Source organism: Podarcis muralis, chromosome 17 (assembly GCF_964188315.1).
Source record: "Podarcis muralis chromosome 17, rPodMur119.hap1.1, whole genome shotgun sequence".
Classification (NCBI taxonomy): domain Eukaryota; kingdom Metazoa; phylum Chordata; class Lepidosauria; order Squamata; family Lacertidae; genus Podarcis; species Podarcis muralis.
Window position 1 is genome coordinate 25,477,887 of NC_135671.1, and position 26,476 is coordinate 25,504,362.

A 26,476-nucleotide genomic window follows, 5' to 3' on the forward strand; every position below is an offset into this window, starting at 1 on the left:
AGGAGCTAAAATAAGACCAACACATTTAGAAATTAATGATGGAGAAAGCATCGTATTGGGCAGTTAAGCAGCCGCGGTAAATACATGCCCCGCGGAAGTTGTTTTTTACGAGCGTGCTGCGGACACAGCCAAGCTGATAACCAATGCAGAATAGTCTCTCTGCTAAATTGATTGTAATACGTTGCAGGAAGAAGAAGAAGCAGATCTGCAGATCTATCCTCTTCAGTATTTTGCTCACAGGAAAAAGCCTTTTTGGATTCTTTTTAAAATATATATCTAATTTTTATTAAATCTTTCAAATACTTTGAAAAAAACCTTCAAATCGAATCATTACATTATTACATAAGCTGATTTTCCACCCTTGGCTCCACAGTGTGTTTTTTTTACTTCTGCATTACAGTGGTACCTCGGGTTACATACGCTTCAGGTTACAGACTCCGCTAACCCCGAAATAGTGCTTCAGGTTAAGAACTTTGCTTCAGGATGAGAACAGAAATTGTGCTCTGGCAGCGCGGCGGCAGCAGGAGGCCCCATTAGCTAAAGTGGTGCTTCAGGTTAAGAACAGTATCAGGTTAAGAACGGACCTCTGGAACAAATTAAGTACTTAACCTGAGGTACGACTGTATATTGTTATTGCGAAAAGTTTCTCTATTACAATTACAGTGGTGCCTCGCAAGACGAAATTAATTCGTTCCGCAAGTCTCTTCGTCTTGCAAGTTTTTCGTCTTGCGATGCACAGTTTCCCATAGGAATGCATTGAAAATCAATTAATGCGTTCCTATGGAAACCGTCTTCAGACCAGGTCCGGGGACAGTCTGTCCCCGGACCTCTTCTGAAGGCTGGGGGGGGGGGGGGGGAACCAAGGGCTTTTCTTCCCACCCCCAGCATTTTAAAAAACCCCGGGACAGCGGAGGACTTCTCCGCTGTCCGGGGCGATTTAAAAGCCCCTGGGAAGGCAGGCAGGGGGGACAAAGACTTTCGCCCCCCGCCAGCCTTCAGAAGAGGTCCAGGACCCACAAGTAAGCGTTCCGGTTTGCAAACTTTTATCAGAAGCCAAACATACTCCATTTTGAGTGTTACGCTTCCGTTTTGAGTGTTATGCTAAGGTCTGTCTGTTTTTGCTATTTATTTTGCATTTTTGTTTTTGCGGCTCTCTTTTGTGAGACTGTGTGGAAAGCAGATGAAGGTCAGCGGTTCGAATCCCCACGACAGGGTGAGCTCCCTTTGCTCAGTCCCTGCTCCTGCCAACCTAGCAGTTTGAAAGCACGTCAAAGTGCAAGTAGATAAATAGGTACCGCTCTGGCGGGAAGGTAAACGGCATTTCCGTGCGCTGCTCTGGTTCACCCGAAGCGGCTTAGTCATGCTGGCCACATGAACCGGAAGCTGTATGCTGGCTCCCACAGCCAATAAAGCGAGATGAGCGCCGCAACCCCAGAGTCAGCCACGACTGGACGTAATGGTCAGGGGTCCCTTTACCTTTACTAAGGGGGTCATCTTCTTTTGACTTCTCTGCTTGTGGCTCAAGCAATAATCACCCTCCCTCTCTCTCTCTGTTCTACCAGGACAGCAACAGCGCAATGCAGAGCCTTCACCAGAAAATGCAAGATATGGAGATGCAACACAACAGCTGCGCCGAAGGGCTAAGGCAGCAGGCCAGCGAACTCGACTTCAGCGCCGAGCGAGAGGCCCGGCTTAAGAAAGAGCTTGAGGCAAGTGTCTTCCCCCTGCCCCATTCTCGAAAGTGCTTTGGTGTGGGGACTGACAGCTTGCCAGAACATATGGGAAGGTGCCTGTCGGACCATTGTCCCATCCAGTCAGTACTGTATGCACCATGGGTAGGCAAACTAAGGCCCGGGGGCCAGATCCGGCCCTATCGCCTTCTAAATTCGGCCTGTGGATGGTCTGGGAACATAGCGTTTCCCTTTTTTAAAGGAAAATTCCCTTATTCTGAATAGGATTCCTCTCAAGAAAAGGGAAAAGTTGACAGCTATGTCTGGGAATCAGCGTGTTTTTACATGAGTAGAATGTGTCCTTTTATTTAAAATGCATCTCTGGGTTATTTGTGGGGCATAGGAATTCGTTCATTCGCCCCCCCCCCCAAAGAAAAAATAGAGTACGGCCCCCCACAAGGTCTGAGGGACAGTGGACCGGCCCCCTGCTGAACAGGTTTGCTGACCCCTGGTCTACACCGACCGGCAGCCCTCCAGGATCTCAATATGGGTTATCCCATGTATCGTCCAAACCCGGTTTGAAGTCCCTACCATGATATCGGTTTCATAACCGGCAGTATATCGCAAATCACAACGTTTGGGTGCATGTTCTGTGCAAAAATTGCAATGTGGGAAAACCGTGAAGCCGTCCAAGGCCTCTGCATAGCTGCATACTTACTTCGGACATCATGATGTGTCTATATATTGCGATGTTTAAAAGGTAAAGGGGACCCCTGACCATTAGGTCCAGTCGTGGCCGACTCTGGGGTTGCAGCGCTCATCTCGCATTATTGGCTGAGGGAGCTGGCATACAGCTTGTAAGTCATGTGGCCAGCATGTTGAAGCCGCTTCTGGCGAACCAGAGCAGCACACGGAAACACCGTTTACCTTCCCACCGGAGCAGTACCTATTTATCTACTTGCACTTTGACGTGCTTTCGAACTGCTAGGTTGGCAGGAGCAGGGACCGAGCAAGAGAAGCTCACCCCGTCGCGGGGATTTGAACCGCCAACCTTCTGATCGGCAAGTCCTAGGCTCTGTGGTTTAACCCACAGCGCCACCGGTGATATATATTGCAGTGTTGGAAACCAGATGTCGCCCAGCCCTATGTGTAAGTGGAGTGTGTGTAAACAGCTGCCACTCCCGTGTGGAGACCTCCAGATGTTGCTGGACTCCAGTTCCCATCAGCCCCAAGCAGCTTGGACAGTGGTCAAGGATGTTGGGGTCTTGTAGTCCAGCAACTTCTGCAAGGCCACAGGTGAGCTATCTCACCCCTCTTTTTAATTGGAGAAAGAAGCATATGTTTATAATTCTTCAGGGCTGGGAGATGTTGGACATCTACCGTATTGGCCTGAATATAAGCCTCACTTTCCCCCCAAATTCCCACCGTGAAAAGTTAAAGTGTGGCTTATACTTGCCACCTTACAGTATGCAGCCAGGAGCAGGGAGGAATGGAGTGGCTTATATTCGGAGTTTATTCTCTTTTTTCCTCTCTCCCCCCCCCCCTCCAATTTTAAAGGTGCGGCTTATATTTGGGTGTGGCTTATATTCGGGCCAGTACGGTACTTCTTTTTTTTAAAGGCACACTGTTCTGTGATATAGGCTACCCCTTTCTCCCAATAATTTTTTTTTAAAAGGTGCAAGCAGATGTTACAGCAACAAATTGTCGTTTGCAAGGTAGGGTTGTCTTTAAATCCCTAATTGGGCAGCTTTGTAGTCTGAGGTGATGGCAAAGTGGATGAAGCAAAAGGCACCGTGTTTGTGAAAAGCGGTTGAAATGGTTGCCGGAATAGCTTTCTAAACTCTTTTTTTATTATTAAAAAATATAGCAGTTTGAGAGATACTTAAGCAGAGCACATGTCGACCAGCTGCTATAAGGAAGATTTGTGGTGTTCCTTTGGTGCCCTCTGGTGGGTGTAGAAAGGAAATGTCATTGGTTGGAAAGTAATGGTGATTTCAAGAGAACATAAGATAATATTGGCTGGAAGCCTCTCATCCTTTCCTCCAGCGTGGCCTTCTGGGATGATTGCAGGAAGTCTCACATGGAGGGCATGAAGGCAGTAGCTTTCCTGTGCTGTTTGCCCTTCAGCAGCTAGTTTCTGAGCTTGGAGGTTCGGGTATTACTTTTTTCTATTTGTTAAACCTTCCCATCCACCCCCCCCCCCATTTCATCTAAAGACAAACCAAAAACAGAGCAGTTTGCAAACAGCAAAATCTCAATTGCAAGTGCAATAGTAAATTCCAGTTTCCAGTAAAACATAGAATAAAAAACAGAGGAATCTTCTTAACTGGCTTCTTTCTTGACCAAAAAGAAAAGTCTGCTTATTTAAAAAATACAGAGAGGCTTTCTTCTGCGCACAGGGCTTCATGTAGCCATTTTCCTTAATGTTTTTTTCATGGCAAGATACAGTGGTACCTCGGGTTAAGTACTTAATTCGTTCCGGAGGTCCGTTCTTAACCTGAAACTGTTCTTAACCTGAGGTACCACTTTAGCTAATGGGGCCTCCTGCTGCCGCCCCGCCGCCGGAGCACGATTTCTGTTCTCATCCTGAAGCAAAGTTTTTAACCCGAGGTAATATTTCTGGGTTAGCAGAGTCTGTAACCTGAAGCGTATGTAACCTGAAGCGTATTGTGATGGGATGATGAGCTGCTTGTGCGTAAAAGCGTAGTCCCTCAGAGTCTGTGCACGTTCACAAACCTCTGTCTGTGACGGAGCCCCTCAGACATGGCTGCTCTAGTCACTTGCAGATTCCGACAGTGGTTGCTTTCGGAATCGTTTCCAGCATAAAAGCTCCTTAACGGAAACACGTCTTCTGGACTCACGGCGTGACAGTTTCCGGCGAGGCGTGGGTCTCCCTATGGGAGCTTCAGATACCTCCCCACTGTTCTCGCTGGAAGCGTCTCTGAGCCCTCCCTCCTGCTCGCATTCCCTCAGAGATCCACTCCTCCCCCGGCTGGTTCCTGCTTCAGCTGTTGAGTCTCTCCCAGCCTCCCTGAGTCCCTCCACCACCTGTTCCTCCGATGGCAGTTCCCTGACATCCACCTCCCCTCCAGGGCCCCCTTCACCCCCTCCCGTTTCCTCTCCTCTGGGAGGTGAGGAGGAAAAACCCCAAAAGGAATCTTCTTCATCTTCAGACGTCTCGAACATTTCCCTCCATCGGTCGCCGTCCCGGCTCGCTGAATCCTCCTCCTCCTCGGACTCTGTGAACCCCTCCAACTCCTCTTCTTCGTCGGTGGTGGCAAAGTATTCCCTCCGGAACCTCGCTACAGGCTGAGGCTTGCGTGGGAACCTCTGATGAAAAGTTTCTATTAAAACCTCGTCATTGACATCCTCTGCCCTGACCCAGGTGTTTTCCGAATCCGGTTCCCCTTCCCACATTACCAAATACTCTACTTGATCTCCCTTCCACCTGGAATCGAGGATCTCCGCTACATGGTAGCTTTGTTCCCTTTCCTCCATTGCTGGTCCCCGAGTGACCCTCCCTTCTCTGTCCCCTTTATACAGTGACAGCAATGACCTGTGGAAAACTGGGTGCAGCTTCATGTGGTTCGGTAACCGGAGTCTGAAAGCCACTGGGTTGACCTGTTGTGTGATTTCAAATGGGCCCAATCTTTTGGGTCTTAACTTTTTACAACCCCCTTTGAAGGGTAACCCTTGGGTTGACAGCCACACTTGGTCCCCCACCCTAATGGTTTCACCTTCTCTCCTGTGTTTGTCTGCCTGCCTCTTATATTCCTCCTTGGACCTGTCTAAGTTAAGTTGGAGCTGGCGATGGATCGCTTCCATTTCTTCTACGAACTGTTCGGCAGCTGGAACGCTCCATCTCTCCCCTTCCCCCCCGGGAAAGCCCTGGGATGGCACCCGTAATTAGCCAAAAAGGGGCTCATCCCCGTGGACACGTTCTCCGCATTGTTGTAGGCAAATTCCGCCAATGCCAACTTCTCCACCCAATCATTCTCTGTCATTGACATAACACCTCAAATATTGCTGGAGGATGCCATTGGCTCTTTCCGCCTGCCCATTGGTCTCAGGATGCTGGGCAGTCGAGAAATTAACCTCTACCTGCAGTAAGCTCATGAGCTTCCTCCAGAACCTGGAAGTAAATTGTTTCCCTCGGTCAGAAACCACCCTCAAGGGGGCGCCATGCAACCTAAACACATTTTCTACAAACAATTTAGCTGTTTCTTCTGCCGTGACAGCATGTGAGCAGGCTATAAAGTGTGCCATTTTGGTTAACAGGTCTACCACAACCATGATGGCTGTTTTCCCTCTGGACCTTGGCAGATCAGTTATAAAATCTATGGCCACTGCTTCCCATGGTCTTTCTGGTGTGGGTAGCGGTTCTAATAACCCTGCCGGCGCCCGCCTTTCCCCTTTGGCTCGCTGGCATTGGTCACAACTCCTCACATACTCCCGCACGTCTTCCCTGACCTTGGGCCACCAAAATTCCCTGGTCACCAGCCACATGGTTCTGTGTTGCCCAAAATGCCCCGCTGTGGGGCTATCGTGCAGCTGCTTGAGTACCTTCCCCCTCAACTCTCCTTCAGGTATATATAACGCTCCCTTGTAGTACAACGCCCCGTTTCTCTCCTCAAAACCTCCGGGTTTATCTCCCTCCCTCCTGAGTCCCCTGAGTTTGTCCTGGGCGTATTCATCATTCTCCGTTCCCTCTACCAGTTCTCTTTGCCCCACCAATGCCACCCCACACACCCAGCGGTCCTCTGGAATGACATGTCTTTCTTCGGGTGCTCCCTCCCCCTCCAAATATTCAGGTTTGCGTGAGAGAGCGTCCGCCCTAACGTTCTCTGGGCCTGGCACGTAACGAATCTCAAAGTTAAATTTGGAGAACTCCTGGGCCCACCTCAACTGCCGTTGGTTGAGCACTCGTGCCGTTCTCCAATACTCTAGGTTCTTGTGGTCAGTGCACACTTGCACCTTATGTTGTGCGCCAATTAGCAGGTGCCTCCATCTCCGAAAAGCCTCATGAATAGCAAGAAGTTCTCGATCGTACACCGTGTAGTTCCTCTCGGATTTGTTCAGCTTTCGCGAGAAAAAAGCACACGGCCTCCACTCTGACTCCTCCTTCCCTGGCTGCAGAAGAAGCACCGCCCCTATGGCTCTGTCTGATGCGTCCGTTTCGACTCTCATCTTTTTTTGTAAATCCACATGCAGAAGTTGTTCTTCAGAGGTGAAGGCCCTTTTTAGCTCCTCAAAAGCTCGCTCCGCCTCCTCAGTCCAAACGAATTTCTTCTTACTGCTGAGACAGTCCGTAATGGGCGCCGTCAGGTGGGCAAAGTTTCGGATGAACTTACGATAAAAGTTCCCAAACCCTAGGAACCTCTGCACATCCTTCTTTGTTTTGGGTGTTTTCCATTCCAGCACTGCCTGGACCTTGCCGGGATCCATGGCCAATCCCTTGTCTGACAGGCGGTACCCCAGGAACTCCACCTCCTTGGTATGAAACTGACACTTCTCCAGTTTCACCCACAGCCGGTTGGCTAGCAGCCTGCTCAACACTTCTCTGACGTCTCTTACATGTTGCTCCTCATTCTCAGAATACACCAACACGTCATCTAGGAAGGCCACACAATTCTTGTAAAGCAAAGGCCCTAGTACGTGGTTCATCAGCGATTGAAAGCACGCCGAGCCTGCTTGTAATCCAAATGGCATAACGAGATATTCAAATGCCCCCAAAGGGGTGAACATGGTGGTTTTCCATTCATCCCCTTTCCTTATACGTATCAGGTTGTACGCCCCCCCTTAGGTCCAGCTTTGTAAAAATCTTTCCCTTCCGCACCCTGTTCAAAATGTCATCAATCCTGGGCATGGGGAAAGCCAGGGGCTCTGACACTGCGTTCAGGGCCCTAAAGTCACACACAAGTCTCGGCTTGTCCGTGTTTTTTTTATCCACAAAAAACACTGGGCTACCTCCCACCGCTCTTGACTCTCTGATGAAACCTCTCTTCAGGTTTTTGTCAATAAACTCTCTTAGCACCTGTATCTCTCTGTCTGACATGGCATACAACTTGCCTACAGGGAGCTGTGCCCCAGGCAGTAAATTGATTTGACAATCAAAGGGTCTATGCGGTGGTAATTGGTCAGCTTCCCTTTCGCTGAACACGTCGCTGAGATCTGCATATTGTCGTGGTACCTTCACTTTCTCCGTTACTTCCGTCCCTGCTAGGGTAGCTTGGGCTCCTGCTGAACCCTTTCCCTCCTTGCAGTGTTCTAAGCAATGTGCGGAGCCAAAGGAAACCACTCTCTGATGCCAGCCCACCAGCGGATCATGTAACGCCAGCCAGCTCATCCCCAAAATAATGGGAGCCCCTCCCAAGGTGGCCACATTAAACGCTATCAGTTCTGTGTGCCTTGCCACCTTCATTATCATTGGGACGGTCTGCAAGCTGACTTCTCCTCCCAACAGTTCCCTGCCATCGATCGTGGTCACCTGCAGGGGATTGCTTAAAGGGATCGTCCGTAACTGGTGTTCAGCTGCAAACTCTTTGCTCATGAAATTGCAGGAGCTGCCTGAGTCCAACAGCGCCTTTATCTTTAGAGGGTATCCGTTTTGCAACTCTAGTGACACTTCTATCACTAGGGCAGGTTTAGGAGGTTCTGGCGTGGGCACTTTCACTGCTCTTTGGCCTGGCTGCTGTGCCCCGATGGTGGCAGCCAGGCGTTGGCTTTTACTTGCTCCGGTATTTCCTCCACTCCTCCCTCCACAGCCCCCACCATCCCTTGCCATTCCTTCCTCTGGGGGCATACTCTGGCAAAGTGACCTGGCTGTTGGCAGAGATAGCATTTCCGGGCGCCTTTTCCCTCCTTCTTCCCCCCTTCACTGGGCTTTGAAACTGCGCGCGCGCACGCTGTTCCAATTTCCATCGGCTCTGCCGGCGGGAAAGCTGGCTCTGGAATGTCTGGAATGCGGAACTCCTTGCAACGTTCCCCCTTCCCTTCCCGCCTCTCCAAAGCTCTCGCCTCCTGGCGCGCTCCTATGGTCAGCGCAGATTTGGTCAGCTGATCCATAGAATCCGCCCTGGGCCCCCGGGAAAGCTCATCTTTCACCGCCGAAGCAAGACCTTCTTCAAAAAGCATTTGAATGGGTTCCGCCGATAAGTCCCACCCCAATCTGTGCACCAGCATGGTGAATTCAGTCCAGTACTCACGGACAGATCGGCTTCCCTGCTTGCAAGCCATTAGCTGTCTGCACACCACTCCCTTCTCAATATCGCTGGAAAACATGAGATCCATTGCACGAAAGAACTTCATTGTGTCCTTTAGGATGTCATTATGCGTTGCCATCAGGGGCCGAACCCAGTCCCGCGCCCCCTTTTCAAGATGCCCAATCACGAAAGCCACTCGCGATTCCTCGTCAGGGAATTCCTCAAACTGCACATTGAGAGCATATTGCATCTCTGTTCTAAAGGCATGGTAGTCCTTGGGGTCCCCCCCCAAACTTCTGCACCAATCCTGGTACCTTTCTGGTGAACTGGGTGGTTTTCCCCTTCTTGTCTGCATCCTGCGCTCTTCTCTCCTCAAGCCTCGCCGTCTGCAGCGCCAGTTGGATCTCCAACGCTCGGTACCTTTCTTCCAAGCTTGGACCAGCTCCAACCCCTGCTCCTCCGGTTCCGGCTGGGTCACTCATGATGCCTTTTCCTGCACCAGCAGCTTACAAAGACTGTCGGAATGCTGTGATGGGATGATGAGCTGCTTGTGCGTAAAAGCGTAGTCCCTCAGAGTCTGTGCACGTTCACAAACCTCTGTGACGGAGCCCCTCAGACATGGCTGCTCTAGTCACTTGCAGATTCCGACAGTGGTTGCTTTCGGAATCGTTTCCAGCATAAAAGCTCCTTAACGGAAACACGTCTTCTGGACTCACGGCGTGACAGTTTCCGGCGAGGCATGGGTCTCCCTATGGGAGCTTCAGATACCTCCCCACTGTTCTCGCTGGAAGCGTCTCTGAGCCCTCCCTCCTGCTCGCATTCCCTCAGAGATCCACTCCTCCCCCGGCTGGTTCCTGCTTCAGCTGTTGAGTCTCTCCCAGCCTCCCTGAGCCCCTCCACCACCTGTTCCTCCGATGGCAGTTCCCTGACACGTATGTAACCCAAGGTACCACTGTATTGGATTGTGGCTCTTTTATTCTTTGGTAGAGGTCTTGATAGAACAATTATTTGCAGTTTCGGACACCCTTTTCCGCTTAAATGTTCCTTTGCTTCTTTTAACCAGAAGATAGCCAATATGCTGTTTTATTTATTAGTGTAAGATCAGGCATTCACAGGACCCATGATTGTTTTGTAGCATAAAGGTAAAGGTAAAGGGGCCCCTGACCATTAGGTCCAGTTGCGGACGACTCTGGGGTTGCGGCGCTCATCTCGCTTTATTGGCCGAGGGAGCCGGCATACAGCTTCCAGGTCATTTGGCCAGCATGACTAAGCCGCTTCTGGTGAACCAGAGCAGCGCACGGAAACGCCATTTACCTTCCCGCCGGAGCGGTACCTATTTATCTACTTGCACTTTTGACGTGCTTTCAAACTGCTAGGTAGGCAGGAGCTGGGACCGAACAACGGGAGCTCACCCTGTCGTGGGGATTCGAACCGCCGACCTTCTGATCGGCAAGTCCTAGGCTCTGTGGTTTAACCCGCGTCCCCGTTTTGTAGCATACTTTCACCTTAATTTCTTTTCTTTTTTTTTTAGTCTTGTCACACTTTGGTCTGAAAATGCAAAAAGTGTAAAATAGAATGCAAAATGTAAATTAAGAGTGCCCCAAAACGGGATGAGGAAAGTATGTTCAGAACATAGTGAGTGGAGAAAGATGGACGTATGGTTTTTGCTCAAACCAAATTTTGGGGTGGTTCAGTTTTGTGACTCAAGGGGCTGCCAGTTCAATTAGCTTGTTGTCTATAGCACCTTCTGCAATCTAATCCCCCCCCCCCCAAGTTTTGGGCTATATCTCTCACCATTCCTTTCTGTTGGCCAAGGTGGCTGAGACTGATGGGATTTGGAGTCCTACAACATCTGGGGGGAAGACTGGTCTGTGACATGGTCTATCAGCTGCTGAGCTTATTTAAGCAATGTGTGCTATAAATAGACACATCCCTCCAGCCTCCCTCAGGATTTTTCTATATTGATGTTAGCACGCGCTGTCAGATCTGTTGGATAAACAAATTCTGGGTTGCTTACATAAGCCAGCAGGCCTGGTGCTTTGCCGGTGGTCCTGAAGACCTTATATATAAGACTTTATTTCTTTACCATTGACGCTCCTGAAACCTTGACTGTGCCAGTTGGGTCTATGGTGATATCCTTCATTGTTGATTGTGCTCTAATATGCAGTAAATGTGTCTATGCATCATGTGACTTCAGAGAAGCCACAGAGAAATCAGAAATCGATATTTCCCAACTTGGTAAAGAATCAAGAACAGAATCTTAAGCTGTACTGTGGAGATGTGGATTCCTGGTCAAGTGATGAAGGCTTTAATTTAATTTAAGTTTTTAAAAAATGTTATTTATACAAGAGTATTCAAGGCTGTTTAACATCTAACCATTTCCTCGTTCTTAATAGTTTATTAAAGTCTTCACGAATTGACTGATAAAATAAGATTAAAGCCAGCGAATACAGTCAAGAAGGAATGGAAGTGCTTGAATGATTCTTTAGAAAGACAAGGTTATAATGTAAAAATTTGGCTGTGTCTAGAATGACCTCGTGAATGGAAAAGGGGAAAGTATATACACACACACACACACACACACACACACACACACGTGTGTGTGTGTGTGTGTGTGTGTGTGTACACAGTGGTACCTCGGGTTAAGTACTTAATTCATTCCAGAGGTCCGTACTTAACCTGAAACTGTTCTTAACCTGAAGCACCACTTTAGCTAATGGGGCCTCCTGCTGCTGCCGCACTGCCGGAGCACGATTTCTGTTCTCATCCTGAAGCAAAGTTCTTAACCCGAGGTACTATTTCTGGGTTAGCGGAGTATGTAACCTGAAGTGTGTGTAACCTGTGGTACCACTGTATACACACACATATCTATATATTAAGATGAAAATAATACTGAAATACAGATAACATATGTATTGTGAAAGGAAGTGTTGTGAGAGTGATGGAAGTCTATTACTATCATTTTGCAAAATAGTGTTTATTGTATTGAAATATTATACTTTTCTTTATTCTTTTATTGTCTGCTTTTCTTCACAATTTTTTTCTTTTCTTTATTCCCCCACCCCCGTTTCCTTTTTCTTTATATTATTCTTTCTGTATGGCTTGGTATTGATGTATTTACTTTGCAATAAAAATTCTAAAAAAAAAAAAAGTCTTCACAAATGCCAATAAATGGCTTTCCTGTCATTTTCTCTTCCCCAAAGGAGCCCAACTCCGTTTTTATAGAAAAGTAACATGCGCATTGAGAGATTTCAAAATACTATTGGCGGACAAGGGAAGTATCAGAAGAGTGATGAGCAAACATAGATCAGAAGGCAAATAGGGAGGATTTCCTTACCATAAAAAATTAAGACGAGTTATCTAGTGGGCCTCCTTAAAAAGGCATTCGATCATTAGTATATTATAATATTGCAACTCGGATTCTATGGAATTTATTATAGAAGTTGGCACCCTGGGACGCGGGTGGCGCTGTGGTGTAAACCACTGAGCCTTGGGCTTGCCGATCGGAAGGTCGGTGGTTCGAATCCCCGTGACAGGAGGGGCTCCTGTTGTACGGTCCCAGCTCCTGCCAACCTAGCAGTTCAAAAGCACGAAGTGCAAGTAGGTAAATAGGTACCGCTCCAGCGGGAAGGTAAACAGTGTTTCCATGCACTGCTCTGGTTTCACCAGAAGCAGCTTAGTCATGCTGGCCACATTACCTGAAAAAACTGTCTGTGGACAAACGTCGGCTCCCTCGGCCAGTAAAGCGAAATGAGTGCCGCAACCCCAGAATCGTTCATGACTGGACTTAACTGTCGGGGGTCCATTACCTTTAGCTTTTTATTATAGACATTGGCACCACCACTGAAAGCCCTCCCTCCATACAGCAAGGAACTTGCATCCCTAATAAAAATAAATTTGAGGACTGCATGGGAGAAGATGATCTGCAAGTTGTGCCTTAGCACGGGACATTCAAGATCAAGACTTGCATCCTTAATAGATCCAGAACCTTACTAAAAGCCAATGCATTGAGCTAGATTTGGCTTAATACGCTCTCTTTGGTCATCTCTTAGATTGAGGGTAGCTCAATTATCAAACTATCTTCAAGAGCCATTCCAAGTAGATTGCACTGAAGCAATAGTAGTGGGGACGTGGGTGGCGCTGTGGGTTAAACCACAGAGCCTAGGACTTGCCGATCAGAAGGTCGGCGGTTCGAATCCCCGCGACGGGGTGAGCTCCCATTGCTCGGTCCCTGCTCCTGCCCACCTAGCAGTTCGAAAGCACGTCAGAGTACAAGTAGATAAATAGCTACCGCTCTGGCGGGAAGGTAAATGGCGTTTCCGTGCGCTGCTCTGGTTCACCAGAAGCGGCTTAGTCCTGCTGGCCACATGACCCGGAAGCTGTCTGCGGACAAACGCTGGCTCCCTCGGCCAATAAAGCGAGATGAGCGCCGCAACCCCAGAGTCAGTCACGACTGGACCTAATGGTCAGGGGTCCCTTTACCTTTACTAATAGTAATAGTAGTAGTAATAATATATTTATATGCTGCCCATCTAACTTGGTTTCCCCAGCCACTCTGGGTGGCTTCCAACAAATTAAAAAACCACAGTAAAATACCAAACATTAAAAACTTTCCCATACGCAGCTGCCTTCAGATGTCTTCTAAAAGTTGTGTGTTTTTTTATTTCTTTGACATCTGATGGGAGGGCATTCCACAGGGTGGGTGCCACCACCGAGAAGGCCCTCTGCCTAGTTCCCTGTTGCTTCACTTCTGACACTGAGGGAATTACCATGAGGCCCTCGGAGCTGTACCCCCATGTCCAGGCTGAACGATGGGGGTGGCGACGCTCCTTCAGGCATACTGGGCTGAAGCTGTTTAGAGCTTTAAAGGTCAGCACCAATGTTTTGAATTGTGTTCGCAAACACACAACTTTGCAATCCATCCAAGATGTACTTGACAGAGATTTCCAGGGCTTCTTTAACCAGCTTGAAATTTTTGTTTTTAGGCAGCTACATTGAGAATAAAGAAACTGGAAGAAAATGTTGAGGCAGAGAGAGCGGCACATCTGGAATCAAAATTTAATTCTGAAATAATCCAGGTAAATCTGTGACAGCCGTTAGGTGGAGCAGACTAATGCATCCTAAGCTACATCTCACCTGAATATTTAACACAGTAGTTTTATTAACAAAATGTGGTATTAGGGGCAAACATGGTAGTTTTATGCTGTGGGTGGCATCACAGAGCTGTCTTTTGCTGCTGTACCAGCTTGGCATCCCAGCTTGGCACAGGGTGCTGTCACAGTGCCACAGACCCCAAAGGTGCCCCAGGGCAACAGTTATTCCTTCTGAAATCAAACCTTTATTTCCCTTTCTCTGATCATGATTTGGGGGTTGTCAACAGTCTATATTGGGATGGCCAACTCCTTACAAAATTAAAAACTGGCAGTGATCTACCCCCGTTTTTGGTGTGTTCAGGTCAAAGTTGTTGACCTTTTTTTGGGAAGGAAAGCCCCGTTTTTGGGAGGTTCAGGGCAAAGTTGTTCAGCTTTCTCTAAGGAAGGAGGAAGTCCGTCTTCCATTCTGCAGATCGTGGTGCAACAATGGAGGACGGGGTGAGGGGGCAGGGCCAAATTCTATTTTACCAGTGCTAATGAAAGGGACCCAGCGATCGACCGCGATCTATCAAAACCTCCCGGGGATCTACCAGTAGATTGCGATTGACCTGTTGGGCATCCCTGGTCTATATGATTGCACTCGCTTTCTCTCCTGTGCCTCCGTTCCCCAGCATAAATTTGCCCTTCCCTTCTCCTGCTAAGTATAATTTGCTGCAATGTCTCCACTGACAACAGCCATGCTAATGCTAGCAAGCATTGCTCCTGATCCAATGCCAGTTTCAAACCCTGATTTCAATTTCTGAGTAAAAAAAAATAAACACTGGTTAGTACTGACCATGGTTAATGTGAGCACAGAACCATGGTCAAGGGGAGGGAAAATTCATTCTAAGTGCATTCAATGGAATGTGTTTGAAAATTCTTTTCTGACCTTCAAACTATTGGCATGAAGATCTCAAGCATCCTGCTCACTCAGGAAGATGGCATGCTCCTGTTTTAACTCTTTGCATATTCAGATGAACCCTTGGGCATGACAGTTAGATGTAACCAGGGTTTGCTCTTGACCTAACCATGGTTAAGGAATGAGTAAGCACACATGCACTCGTATTAAGTGTATTAAAAGCCCATCAGTACTGATACAGTTATTGTCTTCCCTAAAAATTAACGTGCTGTAGAGCAACAAAACACAGCCCTCCTTGGGGCCAGTGTGTGTGGTGTAGTGGTTAAGAGCGGTAGACTCGTAATCTGGGTAACCGGGTTCGCTTCCCCGCTCCTCCACATGCAGCTGCTGGGTGACCTTGGGCTAGTCACGCTTCTCTGAAGTCTCTCAGCCCCACTCACCTCACAGAGTGTTTGTTGTGGGGGAGGAAGGGAAAGGAGAATGTTGACCGCTTTGAGACTCCTTCGGGTAGTGATAAAGCGGGATATCAAATCCAAACTCTTCTTCTTCTTCTTGGAATGTTGATTGACGGATTCTTATTACGTTGCAGTTAAGAATTCGAGACCTTGAAGGGGCTTTGCAGGTGGAGAAGGCCAGCCAAGCAGAAGCGCTTTCTGACTTGGAAATGATCAAAGGCAAATTTAGAGAGGTGGAAAATGCCTATGACAGAGAGAAGCGCAACGCTCATGAGAGCGTCGAAAAACTCAATAGGTAGGTCTCTCATTTCCTGGTTCAGAATTTGTATTAGTTGCTTTGGACAGTGGACTAATCGTTCATATTATATAGTATAGCGTTTCCTTACTTTTAACACAGTGTTGGGAAACCTTGGCCCTCCAGATGTCGCTGAGCTACAACTCCCATAATCCCTGGTCATTGGCCAGGCTTGCTGGGACTGATGGGAGTTGTAGTTCAGCAACCTTTAGAGGGTAAAAATTTCCTCCTATCGGTTTAGCAGGTTAATGTGATGTAGTGGATGTAGATGTGAGACTACATTCTGAGGGAATGCAGCCCTCGATAGGAAAAAGGTTTCCTAGGTATGTGTGAACAGGGATCAGATATTAGCATGTGGGGCATTCAAAGATAATTTAAGCCTCACATGTAAAAACATCTGTAATGCTGGCCCCAAAAGTTTTCTGGATCCACCATATTTAATAGCAGTCAGTGGAGATGAGTGAGAATTTGTTGGGCCCAGAAATTGTTGTCTTCCGGGGTATCCACTTGATGATAATTAAATTCACATTAAGTGACATTATATTAATCATAATTTTTTTGAGAGTGTTCTAATTCCTACAGGGATGCAGTTATGGGGAAGATGTAAGAGGAGTGGAGCAGACTGCAAAAGCCACTGTGGCTTGCGCTCATCATGCTAAACTGGAAAATGGGGAGTATGGGGTCTTCTAGATGTTGTTTGGCTATAACTCGCATTCTCCCTGACCATTCCCCATGCTGGCTTTGGCTGTTGGGAGTTGGAGTCCAGCAGTATCTAGAAGACCACAGGCTTCCTATTTTTGCGCCAAACCGTGGTTTAGTGTGACATCTGAATTGTGCCACCCTGAACACAAAGTTCCACAGCCTCGACGTTTCATGATAGTACTAGCAGGCATAGTTGGATGGGAGAGGTAACTTTTCTTTCGGTGACCAACCAAAATATAAAGGGGATAACCATGGTTCTGCTTAGACATTTAAGGTTGTCAGTGTGCCAGTATACTTAATTTTAATTTATAACTGGATTTTTGTTTTCTTGCAAGACGTTCTGATACGGATGCAGCCTTCCCTTCAGGTAGTTCTTACATGGTTTGGCATCCGTTTTATTCCTGTCACACTTCCCCATTCTGATCCTCCGCTTTGACAACCTTTGTGTTACATATTTTCACTACTTTCATGCTGTTCCCTGGTTTGAGTCTGCATATTTTCCTTTATCTTCAAACTTGTCATTCATTCCATAAAATACCTTCATACTGGTCTTATGCAAATTAAACCTTACTATTGTACCAACCGGCTGAGATGAGTATTGTTTTTCAGTGAATGCTGAAAATACCTTCTTGTAGCTGACCTGAGAATACAGTGGTACCTCTGGTTGCGAACAGGATCCGTTCTGGAGTCCTGCTCGCAACATGAGCAGAATGCAACCCGCGTCAGCCCGGGTCGTGATTCGCCGCTTCTGCGCATGCACATGATGTCATTTTGAGCGTCTGCGCATGCGCAAGCGGCAAAACCTGGAAGTAACCCGTTCCAGAACTTCCGGGTTGCCGTGGGACGCAACCTGAAAGGATTTAACCTGAAACAAACACAACAAGAGGTATGACTGTAATTAAAAATACTTCTCTTAGAACTGTAGCATTCAGTTTTTGAAATTGCAATATTTTTAGTGGCATGTGTTTTTAGTGCATGTGTAGATAGGCACCACAATGAACCTGGTTTGACTATCATTGCTCATTAATGTTCCCTAGACCAGATGGGTAGGAGATTGCCTGCTCTTGATGTGGTTACACTTCCTCTGAATACCTTTTGCCGTCGCTCGAGGCTCAGGTGGTCTCAGTGGCCCAGAGTGCCTTTCATCAGCTCCGGCTGGTGGCCCAGTTATGCCCCTATCTGGACAGGGACAGTCTAACTTCAGTTGTCTAAGCTCTGGTAACATCAAGGTTAGATTATGGTTTGAGCATATTACATCGATCCTGGTCCCACTGCACTGGCTACCAATTGGTTTCCGGGCCCAATTCAAAGTGCTGGTTTTGACCTATAAAGCCTTAAACAGCTCAGGACCACAATACCTCAAGGACCGCCTCTTTACATATGAACCTACCCTGACCCTGAGATCATCTTCTGAGGTCCTTCTTCCTATTCCGTCTTCATGTGAGGTCCGGAGGGTGGCAACATGAGAACGGGGCCTTCTCTGCAGTGGCTCCCCATCTGTAGAATGCTCTCCCCAGGGAAGTTTGCCAGGCACCTTCATTATACACCTTTAGGCGCCAGGCAAAAATGGTCCTTTTTAACCAGGCCTTTGGTTGATCTGTTTGACATCCTATGCCCTTTTAAAATGTGGGGGTTTTTTTTGGGGGGGGGATGTTATTGGGTTGTTGTTTTTATTTTATATTTTGATTTTGTTTAGTGAACCGCCCTGAGACCTTTGGGTATAGGGCGGTATATATAAATTCAATAAATAATAATAATAATTTTCAGTGCTATGGAAATTTCCAGGTTAATTGAATGGCAATATATTAAATCCATGTCATATAAATTGTCTGTTATGCAAAACCACAATATTGTTTAGGACTGCAGCATATCCGACACTTTTAGCACTTCATCAATGTTTTTCTGATTTTGTTCAGCTTCGTTGGGTTTTTTTTTTTAGTAAAAAATCTACTAAATTCATACAACATACGACAGAGTCGAATATTAGTTGTTTAAAGTGTTTCTGAAAATTCTGTTCCGTCTTTCAGCCTGGAAAGGGAGTACGTCTCCATAAACAAGCAGCTAAACGACGAGCTGGAAGAGAAGAAGAAAGCAATTACAGACCTCTCAGAGAGACTCCTGGATAATGAAAAAAGTTACAAAGAATTACAGGATGAACTTGTATTGGTAAGAAGCCCTGGGGCATTTTCTTTATTGGTCCAAACGATGCTTTAGATGTTGCTATGTGTGTGCAATGGTGTTGTCGTGCATGCTCGGGATGGAGGCTGAAAAATGGGAGGCCTGCAGGTGGTTTGGTGAACATGACAGCTCATGGATGTTTCGCTCAGAAGGACGGCGGTTTTAGGGAGTTGCATGCAGCTTTCGTTCTTGCATTGCACAACCGAAAACAGATCTGCCCGCCATTGGGTTGCTTTCAATATCAAGAGCCATTTAGCACTCATCACCTTTTATTGGGGTTCCTCTGAAACTTTAAAATATCTGCATTTCTCAAGTCACTTGTGCAACTCAAACAGATTCCGTTTCATGGGAAAATACTAGCGTTGCGCGTTGTAATGAAGCATTGAACTTGCTCTGAATTTTCTACATCCGATATATTTTGAACAAAGCAATAGGTTTTTTAAAAATAAACTTAGCTGTTTAAAATTTCATTTTACGTAACATCTCCCCCTCCCAGCCCTCCCCCCAAATAACGCCTGCCTAAAAATTGGAATGTGGCTGTCATGAAGTTTGTGTCATGTTTGCTATGTGTATTTTGAACATGCTGGGGGGGGGGACGTACAGTCACACCTTGGTTCTCAAACGCCTTGTGACTCGAACCTTTTGGCTCCTGAACGCTGCAAAGCCAGAAGTGAGCGTTCAGGTTTGTGAACGTTTTTTGGTAGTCGAACGTCCAACGCGGCTTACACTTGAGTGCAGGAAGCTCCTGCAGCCAATCGGAAGCCGTGCCTTGGTTTTCGACCATTTTTGGAAGTCGAATGGACTTCTGGAACGGATTCAGTTCGAGAACCAAGGTACGACTGTACTGTACTGTTGACATTTCCATTCCACCTTAAGGAACAGGCGTGTGGAATTGCTTCATGTCACATGTCTGTTTACATTCCAGCACAGCTTGCTGGGAACTTCCGTTATGTGTATAGCTTTTGCTTTTAGCTGTTCTCTCTGAGATGATGTAAGAGAGACGACATGTTTCTTTGTCCTGATTTATGATTAATAAATCTGTAGTTGTAGCATGCTTCCACAAGCCTCACCCCTATTCTGTGTGTGCAGTTGGATCTGCTGATAGTGTGCCCTGGCTTTGAAGCCCGTGTTGCTGATTTACATTGGAGCAGAAGTGATGGTCTTCACAGCGGGACGGCTGGAAGGAGACGGCCCAGCCAGGGCTAGCCAGCTGGCCTCCCGGCCCTCTGCATTCCGACATGTACATGGTTTAATTTTGGCTTGCAATTAACATTGATCACAGTTTTGGTCAGTGTGAAATGACACAAGAAGTTATGGGTTAGCACAGGGGGCACCAGTTCATGGGGAGTGAGCTGTTTTGCTCCTTCCCATATTTTTATTTTGGGGGGGGAGCAGCTCTCTCCCCCCCAATGTTGAGGGGGCAGAGGAGGCTGAGTGCGGAGCCGAGTGAGTCGCGGCTGCAGTAGCCATTTCCTCCTCCTCCTCCTCCCATCGCGCCATGAAGAGGAGAAATGCCGGAATATGCAGCTGTCCCATTAGAGGATCAAGCCTGCAACCTTGTCATCATCATCATCATCATCATCATCAGAAGAGTTTGGATTTGATATCCCGCCTTTCACTCCCTTTAAGGAGTCTCAAAGCGGCTAACATTCTCCTTTCCCTTCCTCCCCCACAATAAACACTCTGTGAGGTGAGTGGGGCTGAGAGACTTCAAGAAGTGTGACTCGCCCAAGGTCACCCAGCAGCTGCATGTGGAGGAGCGGAGACGCGAACCCGGTTCCCCAGATTAGGAGACTACCGCTCTTAACCACTACACCACACTGGCTCTCTCAGCACCATGCTCTAACCAAGTGAGCTATCCAGACTAACTTAAAAGAGCACCTTTCCACCTCCAGGTCACCATCCTACGACAAACTGTATATTCCGTATTTTTCGCTCCATAAGACACACTTTTTCCCTCCTAAAAAGTAAGGGGAAATGTGTGTGCATCTTATGGAGCGAATGCAGGGGGGAGGCAGGCAGGAAAAGCCCCCAAGAGCTGCACACAAGCTCTGCACGGCTCTTGCAGGCCTTTCCCCAGGAGGGAGAAGGGACTGATGCGGCCAGTCAGTCCCTTCTCCCTCCTCGTAGAAAAGCCCACAGGATCTGCACGCTCCTTAAAGGGTGCGTGGCTCCTGTGGGCTTTTGCGGGAGGGGGTTCCCCCACTTCCCGCAAAAGCAGGGAGAAGCTCGGGGGGGGGGGGAATAATATTTTTTTCCTTGATTTCCCCCTCTAAAAACTAGGTGCGCCTTATGGAGTGAAAAATACGGTAAGCTTCCTCCACTTTACACAAACCAGTTATTTCACTTTTGCCGCTCACTGTTTTGTATTGACGATAAAGTTTATTTTAGGGTGTGTGGATGTTCTTTTTTTAAAGAAAACTTTTTTTGCTTGCCCTTAGTACATGTTGGGGGAGGGAGTGGGGGGGGAGGTTCAGGTTAAAGAAAGTTTAAACTGAACAATAAAGCTCGAGCGGATTAGAATGGGGTGAGTGGAGAGGTTTAAGTGCCCTTTCTCTGCTCCGAGAACCTTCCGTGGATCAAAACGTATTAGGTGCTCTCTTGCTATTTTATCTGCCCAAGCTGGTATTAAACCTATCTGTGGTCTCACTGACTGACCATAATTTGGATATTCTCCAAGGAATACTTACTCCTTAGCTTCTTGTAGACTATTAAGTGTGGAAGCAATTTAAATTTGCGCACTTTTAAGACCAGTGGGGGACCGCTGCAATTATCTAGTCTGACCTCATGTGCACATAGGGTATGGAATTCATCCTGGTTGGATTAAAGCATATCTTTCAGAGAGATTTCTTATTTCAATTTAGAAACTCCATATAGCAATGGATTGATTACGTTATGTGTTAGGTGCTTCCCTGTGTAATTATCCAGTGCTTGAAAGTTAAATCTCTCTCTGCTAGTTTTTAACTTTTGGTTCTGGGCGTCTGAAGAGTCTTCACTGTCTTTTGCCGGGGTTTCTAAGGCCTGGTACAGATACCATATCACCCTTAATCATAGTTGGGCAGTCGAATTGGTCCTTGGGTTTTGTTTTAAGGCACTTTCTCACATTTCCTTTAGAAATAACCCCGGCTGGCCTCAACCATGATTAAAATTTATGTTTCTTCTTATCTTAATTAACACTAAACTTTGACAAAGCCTGGTTAATCACGTTAATTGGGATGGTTGCTGCCACTGTAATCCTGTTTTCAGGCAGGTATGAAGAACTGAGGATGGAATGATTATGGCATTTTGTTTCCACTTCAGTTTGAGAATTTAAGAAATCTATTATTAAAAAACAACAACACTTCAGTGAGTATCCCCCCCCCCCCCACAAAACCAAGTCTTATGAGGAGCTGTGGAAGGACCTAGGTATGCTTAGCTTGGAAAAGAGACTGAGAGGAGATATGAGAGCCATTTTCGGATATCTCAATGGTTGTCACATGGAAGATGGAGTACGGTATATGCTCGAGTATAAACTGACTTTTCTGTACATTTTTTAGGCCGAAAAAGCCCCCCATGGCTTATACTTGAGTGAGGTGGGCGACAGCGGCGGAGGGACGAGTGGCCCGAAAGGAGCCCTTTTGGGTTGCTTGTTCTTACTCTGCCACTGCCGCCACCATCACCAGGTTTGTAGTGTGGTGAACCGGCTTATACTCGAGTCAATAAGTTTCCCAATTTTTTTGTGCTGAAATTAGGTGCCTCGGCTTATACTCGGGTCGGCTTATACTCGAGTATATACGGTAAGTTTGTTTTCTCCTGCTCTGGTGGGAAGGACTTGAACCCATGGCTTCAAGTGACAAGAAAGGAGATTCCAACTCAACATCAGGAAGAACTTTCTGATAGTAAGAGTTGTTCGACAGCAGAACGGTCTCCCTCAGGAGGTGGTGGACTCTCCTTAGGAGGTTTTGAAGCAGAGGTTGGATGGCCATCTGTCAGGGATGCTTTAGTTGAATTTCCTGCATTGCAAAGCATTGGACTAGATGGCCCTTCCCAGCTCCTTCAACCACTCATCATAAGGCATGGTTTCCAGATCCTTGAACCTCATGGTTTCCCTCCTCTGCACACCTTCCAGCTTGTCGACATCCTTCATAAGTTGTGGTGCCCAGAATTGGACAATGGCGTGGCCTGATGAAGGCAGAATAGAGTGGCACTATTGCTTCCCTTCCCTTAACTGTTGAGGCAGCTACCAACTCTAGAGGGTTGTCCTGCAAGCTGTGTTCCTCATGGCTGACTTAGCACAATATTAGAAGTGACAGCAGGGCAGGGAGGTGATTACCTCATACAACACGAGTTTTTTGCACAACTCTTGCTGTTTCTCGTTGCATCACTTGTGTTTACCCTGATAGTTCCCAGATTGCTGTTCGGACTAGTTGGGGGATCAGCAGTTGGAACTGGCGCAGTCCCCAGGCAGCCTCCAGATCATATATGTGCAGATTCATGTGCAATGACACATTAAAAACCTTCCATCTGGAAGAACTCTTAAGTTCCTTTCTCATTACCTTCTTTCCAAGCGGTCTTCCAATCTGTGAACCTATCATGGGTTCTTTGGCCTTTTCGGAGGGGGGCGGGATAATGTTCTATACACTTTGGCCCAAAGGTACATGATGCAGAAACATCACAGCTAAGCAGTCCCAGGTCTGTTTCAGTACCTGGATAGAAGATCATTACAGAGTCCTATGCATGTTATATGTATATAGAGAGTTTTATTGAAGGAAGATATCAATACTCCATTAGCGCTGATTTTTGTTGTCCGTTCTAAAAGGCAGAATCGACCCAGAACCCTCTGTTACTGACCTATGGTACTCTTACGCTACCATTTATTACGTCACTGAAAATTTTTATCCACAAATAATTTTATTATTAATGCCATTCTGTGCTATATATCTCCTAAGAGACCAGAGATGAAAACTCTGCAATTATTAACTTAGGGTGGGATTCCATTGCACTCCAAGTGTCCCTATTTTCCAAGGACAGTCCCGGAATTACAAAAGCCTTTCCGGCTTCTGATTTGATCTCACAGTGTTTGTTGTGGGGAAGGAAGGGAAAGGAGATTGTTAGCCGCTTTGAGACTCCTTAGGGTAGTGATAAAGCTGGATATCAAATCCAAACTCCTCTTCTTCTTCTTTGATAAAATACATATTTTGTTATGTGCAAATGGCTTGAGATACCTATTAGTTCCATAAATTACCATATAGCATACATTCAACACAAAAAACAGTGACAATTTGTTGTTGGCGAAGGACAGCTGGACATAGAAAGGGCCCCATTACCTTCAGTAGCTTAGGGCCTCATCAAACCGAAATCCGGCCCTGCCTCCATGCGTCCATTGAAATTGGCTCTGGAGGATTGGGAGAGAAGATGGAGATTGCTCCATCTGGGAAGCTGAAAAACTTGCCATGATGGCACAACTGCATTTGCACTATGTTGAATTCCTCCATTAGTAACTAAGCCATGCTTGTCCGGAGTCAGTGCAGATTTCAGTTCATGCTTTCACACTCTCCTGAACATGCACAACCATTTCAGAGTCAGGCCACCTTTGGAAGAGATGCTGATACCGTCCCTGGCTCAGTGGCTGTTCCTCACTGACAGGATACAGTGGTACCTCAGGTTAAGCACTTAATTCGTTCCAGAGGTCCGTTCTTAACCTGAAACTGTTCTTAACCTGAAGCACCACTTTAGCTAATGGGGCCTCCTGCTGCTGCTGTGCCGCCGGAGCACGATTTCTGTTCTCATCCTGAAGCAAAGTTCTTAACCTGAAGCACTATTTCTGGGTTAGCGGAGTCTGTAACCTGAAGCGTATGTAACCTGAGGTACCACTGTATATATTTTATGACATTTGGGATGCTGCAAAGGCCAATCTGATACTACAACTTTAATCATATAGACATTTTTTTTCTTTTTTATTTTTTTCTTGTTAATTAATAACAAGCCAAATAATCAGCAACAAGTTATATTTTTAAAGTCTGTCAGCAGAGACTGCTGTACATTTTTAAGAGCAGGGAGACCCACATATCATCTGCTATGTCTTCTCAGCCCCAAGGGAAAAGAAAACCCTGTTGTGAGTTTGACACTGGAAGGATGGTTAGTGAAGTGAAAGTTTTCAGAATAGTCAAATTTAGGCCAAACACATTTTTAGGATGATGGGACCTAACAAAACACAAGCTGGTAATTCGTGAAACTGTTGGCTATGCTGATTGGGGCTGATGAGACTTGGGAATTTCAACGGACATTGGAGCCACAGGTTTCCTGTCGATGGGGTAATTTTTCTGTTCAGTCCCAAGTTACAAAATTCACAAATGAGCTTTATTTCTCTCTCTCTTGTGTACCTTAAAAAGACGAGCCTTCATTATAAATTTTACGCAGAATGCAAGTTGTGCTCAGTTGGAGTTGCAACTCTTTCTCTCTTTCTCTCTCTCTCTCTCCCCCCCCCCCTTTTTTTTTTTTTTTTTTTTGGTTATGATGATATTCTCTAGCTGGCTAATTTGTATGTATCCGTAGAAAGAGGGAGCTGAAAAATATACTTTGTACTATTATGAAAAATTAAAATCCCCTAGTGGAGCTTTGACACATTATATTTTAAAACTCATTTGTTCATGCTGAAGTCGTTGTCTTGCAGTTTTCCAAGAGTGGAATAAGGAGGGACGAAGGATCTTGAGACACTTGTGACACACACTTTCTGTGTGTGTGTGTGTGTGTGTGTGTGTGTGTGTGTGTGTGTGCCTGTGTGTTTAAAATAACCTTTCCTTTCTTATTATTCACTAGTCACATGCAAGTAGGTAGTTTCCTATTGCTTTCTAAAGCAATGTGTTTTAGTTGTGCATAAAACTCATTAGAGCTTCCAGCTTTAATCAACATAAAGGCAAATAACGAAAGCTGTGATTGCAGACTGTGGTTTGGGAGTTCTCCAAGCACCTCTTGAGCACTTGTTATTTTGTGCGAGGAAGAAACGCCATAACAGCATGCACCAGGCCTTCCTTGAATTGCCCAAACAGCTAGGAAAGAAAAGAAAAAAAAGGAAGGGAGCGAGAGGTCTGATTTCCCTTCTTTATTTTCTCATCATACCTGATGGACCTGCTGTGCCAGGCTAATTTAGCCGCCCTGAAAGATGAAAATAAACCAGAAGAAGGAAGTATATATTTAAAAACTAATAATTTTAGGAAGTGGGAGTGGGGCTGATGAGGAGCATTTTTGGGGTGGGCGGGGAATCAGGAGCTGGTTGGCTAAACCAGGAATTCTTCTTTGGCTCAGATTTTCAATATGGGGTGGAGAATAACATTGGGGCTTTGAAGGTTTGTATCTCCTTTGGTGTGGGTTCTTTTTATTTATTTTTTGAGTTCCCAAGAGTGATAAATGACCCTCCAAGCATAAAAGCCTGAACTCACAAAACCTTGTCAGCATCTATAGTTTTAGGTGACCAAGCACATAGAAGGTGAAAGTCCTGCCAGGATTGGAACCGGGATCAGGGTGGATAGTGGACCAAGAAAGTCTAGGCTGAGCTAAACAGGTGGATCTGTGTTGGAGTTAGCAGGGGAGGTTGTTAATAACAACAACAACAACAACAATAATAATAATAATAATACAGTGGTACCTCGGGTTACATACGCTTCAGGTTACAGACGCTTCAGGTTACAGCCTCTTCAGGTTACAGTCCCCTTCTCCTTATGCCTTCCATCTTTCCCAACATCAGGGTCTTTTCCAGGGAGTCTTCTCTTCTCATGAAGTGGCCAAAGTACTGGAGCCTCAGCTTCACGATCTGTGCTTCCAGTGAGCACTCAGGGCTGATTTCCTTAAGAATGGATAGGTTTGTTCTTCTTGCAGTCCATGGGACTCTCAAGAGTCTCCTCCAGCACCATAATTCAAAAGCATCAGTTCTTCGGCGATCAGTCTTCTTTATTGTCCAGCTCTCACTTCCATACATCACTACTGGGGAAACCATGGCTTTAACTA

The 26,476-nt window shown here is 46.5% G+C and overlaps 1 protein-coding gene across 7 annotated transcripts in view; it reads left to right on the plus strand.

Moving 5' to 3' along the window:
- CCDC171 (coiled-coil domain containing 171) overlaps nt 1–26,476 on the plus strand; it is a 207,451-nt gene that overhangs the window by 21,057 nt on the left and 159,918 nt on the right. For 6 of the 7 annotated variants that reach the window (XM_077921218.1, XM_077921217.1, XM_077921222.1 and 3 more), the window contains 4 exons: nt 1,563–1,713; nt 13,862–13,950; nt 15,453–15,613; nt 18,343–18,481. In XM_077921218.1, the coding sequence (XP_077777344.1) occupies nt 1,563–1,713; nt 13,862–13,950; nt 15,453–15,613; nt 18,343–18,481 (540 nt within the window). Of the gene's footprint in view, nt 1–1,562; nt 1,714–13,857; nt 13,951–15,452; nt 15,614–18,342; nt 18,482–26,476 lie in introns of all 7 variants that reach the window. The other variant, XM_077921223.1, reaches the window with a different exon arrangement.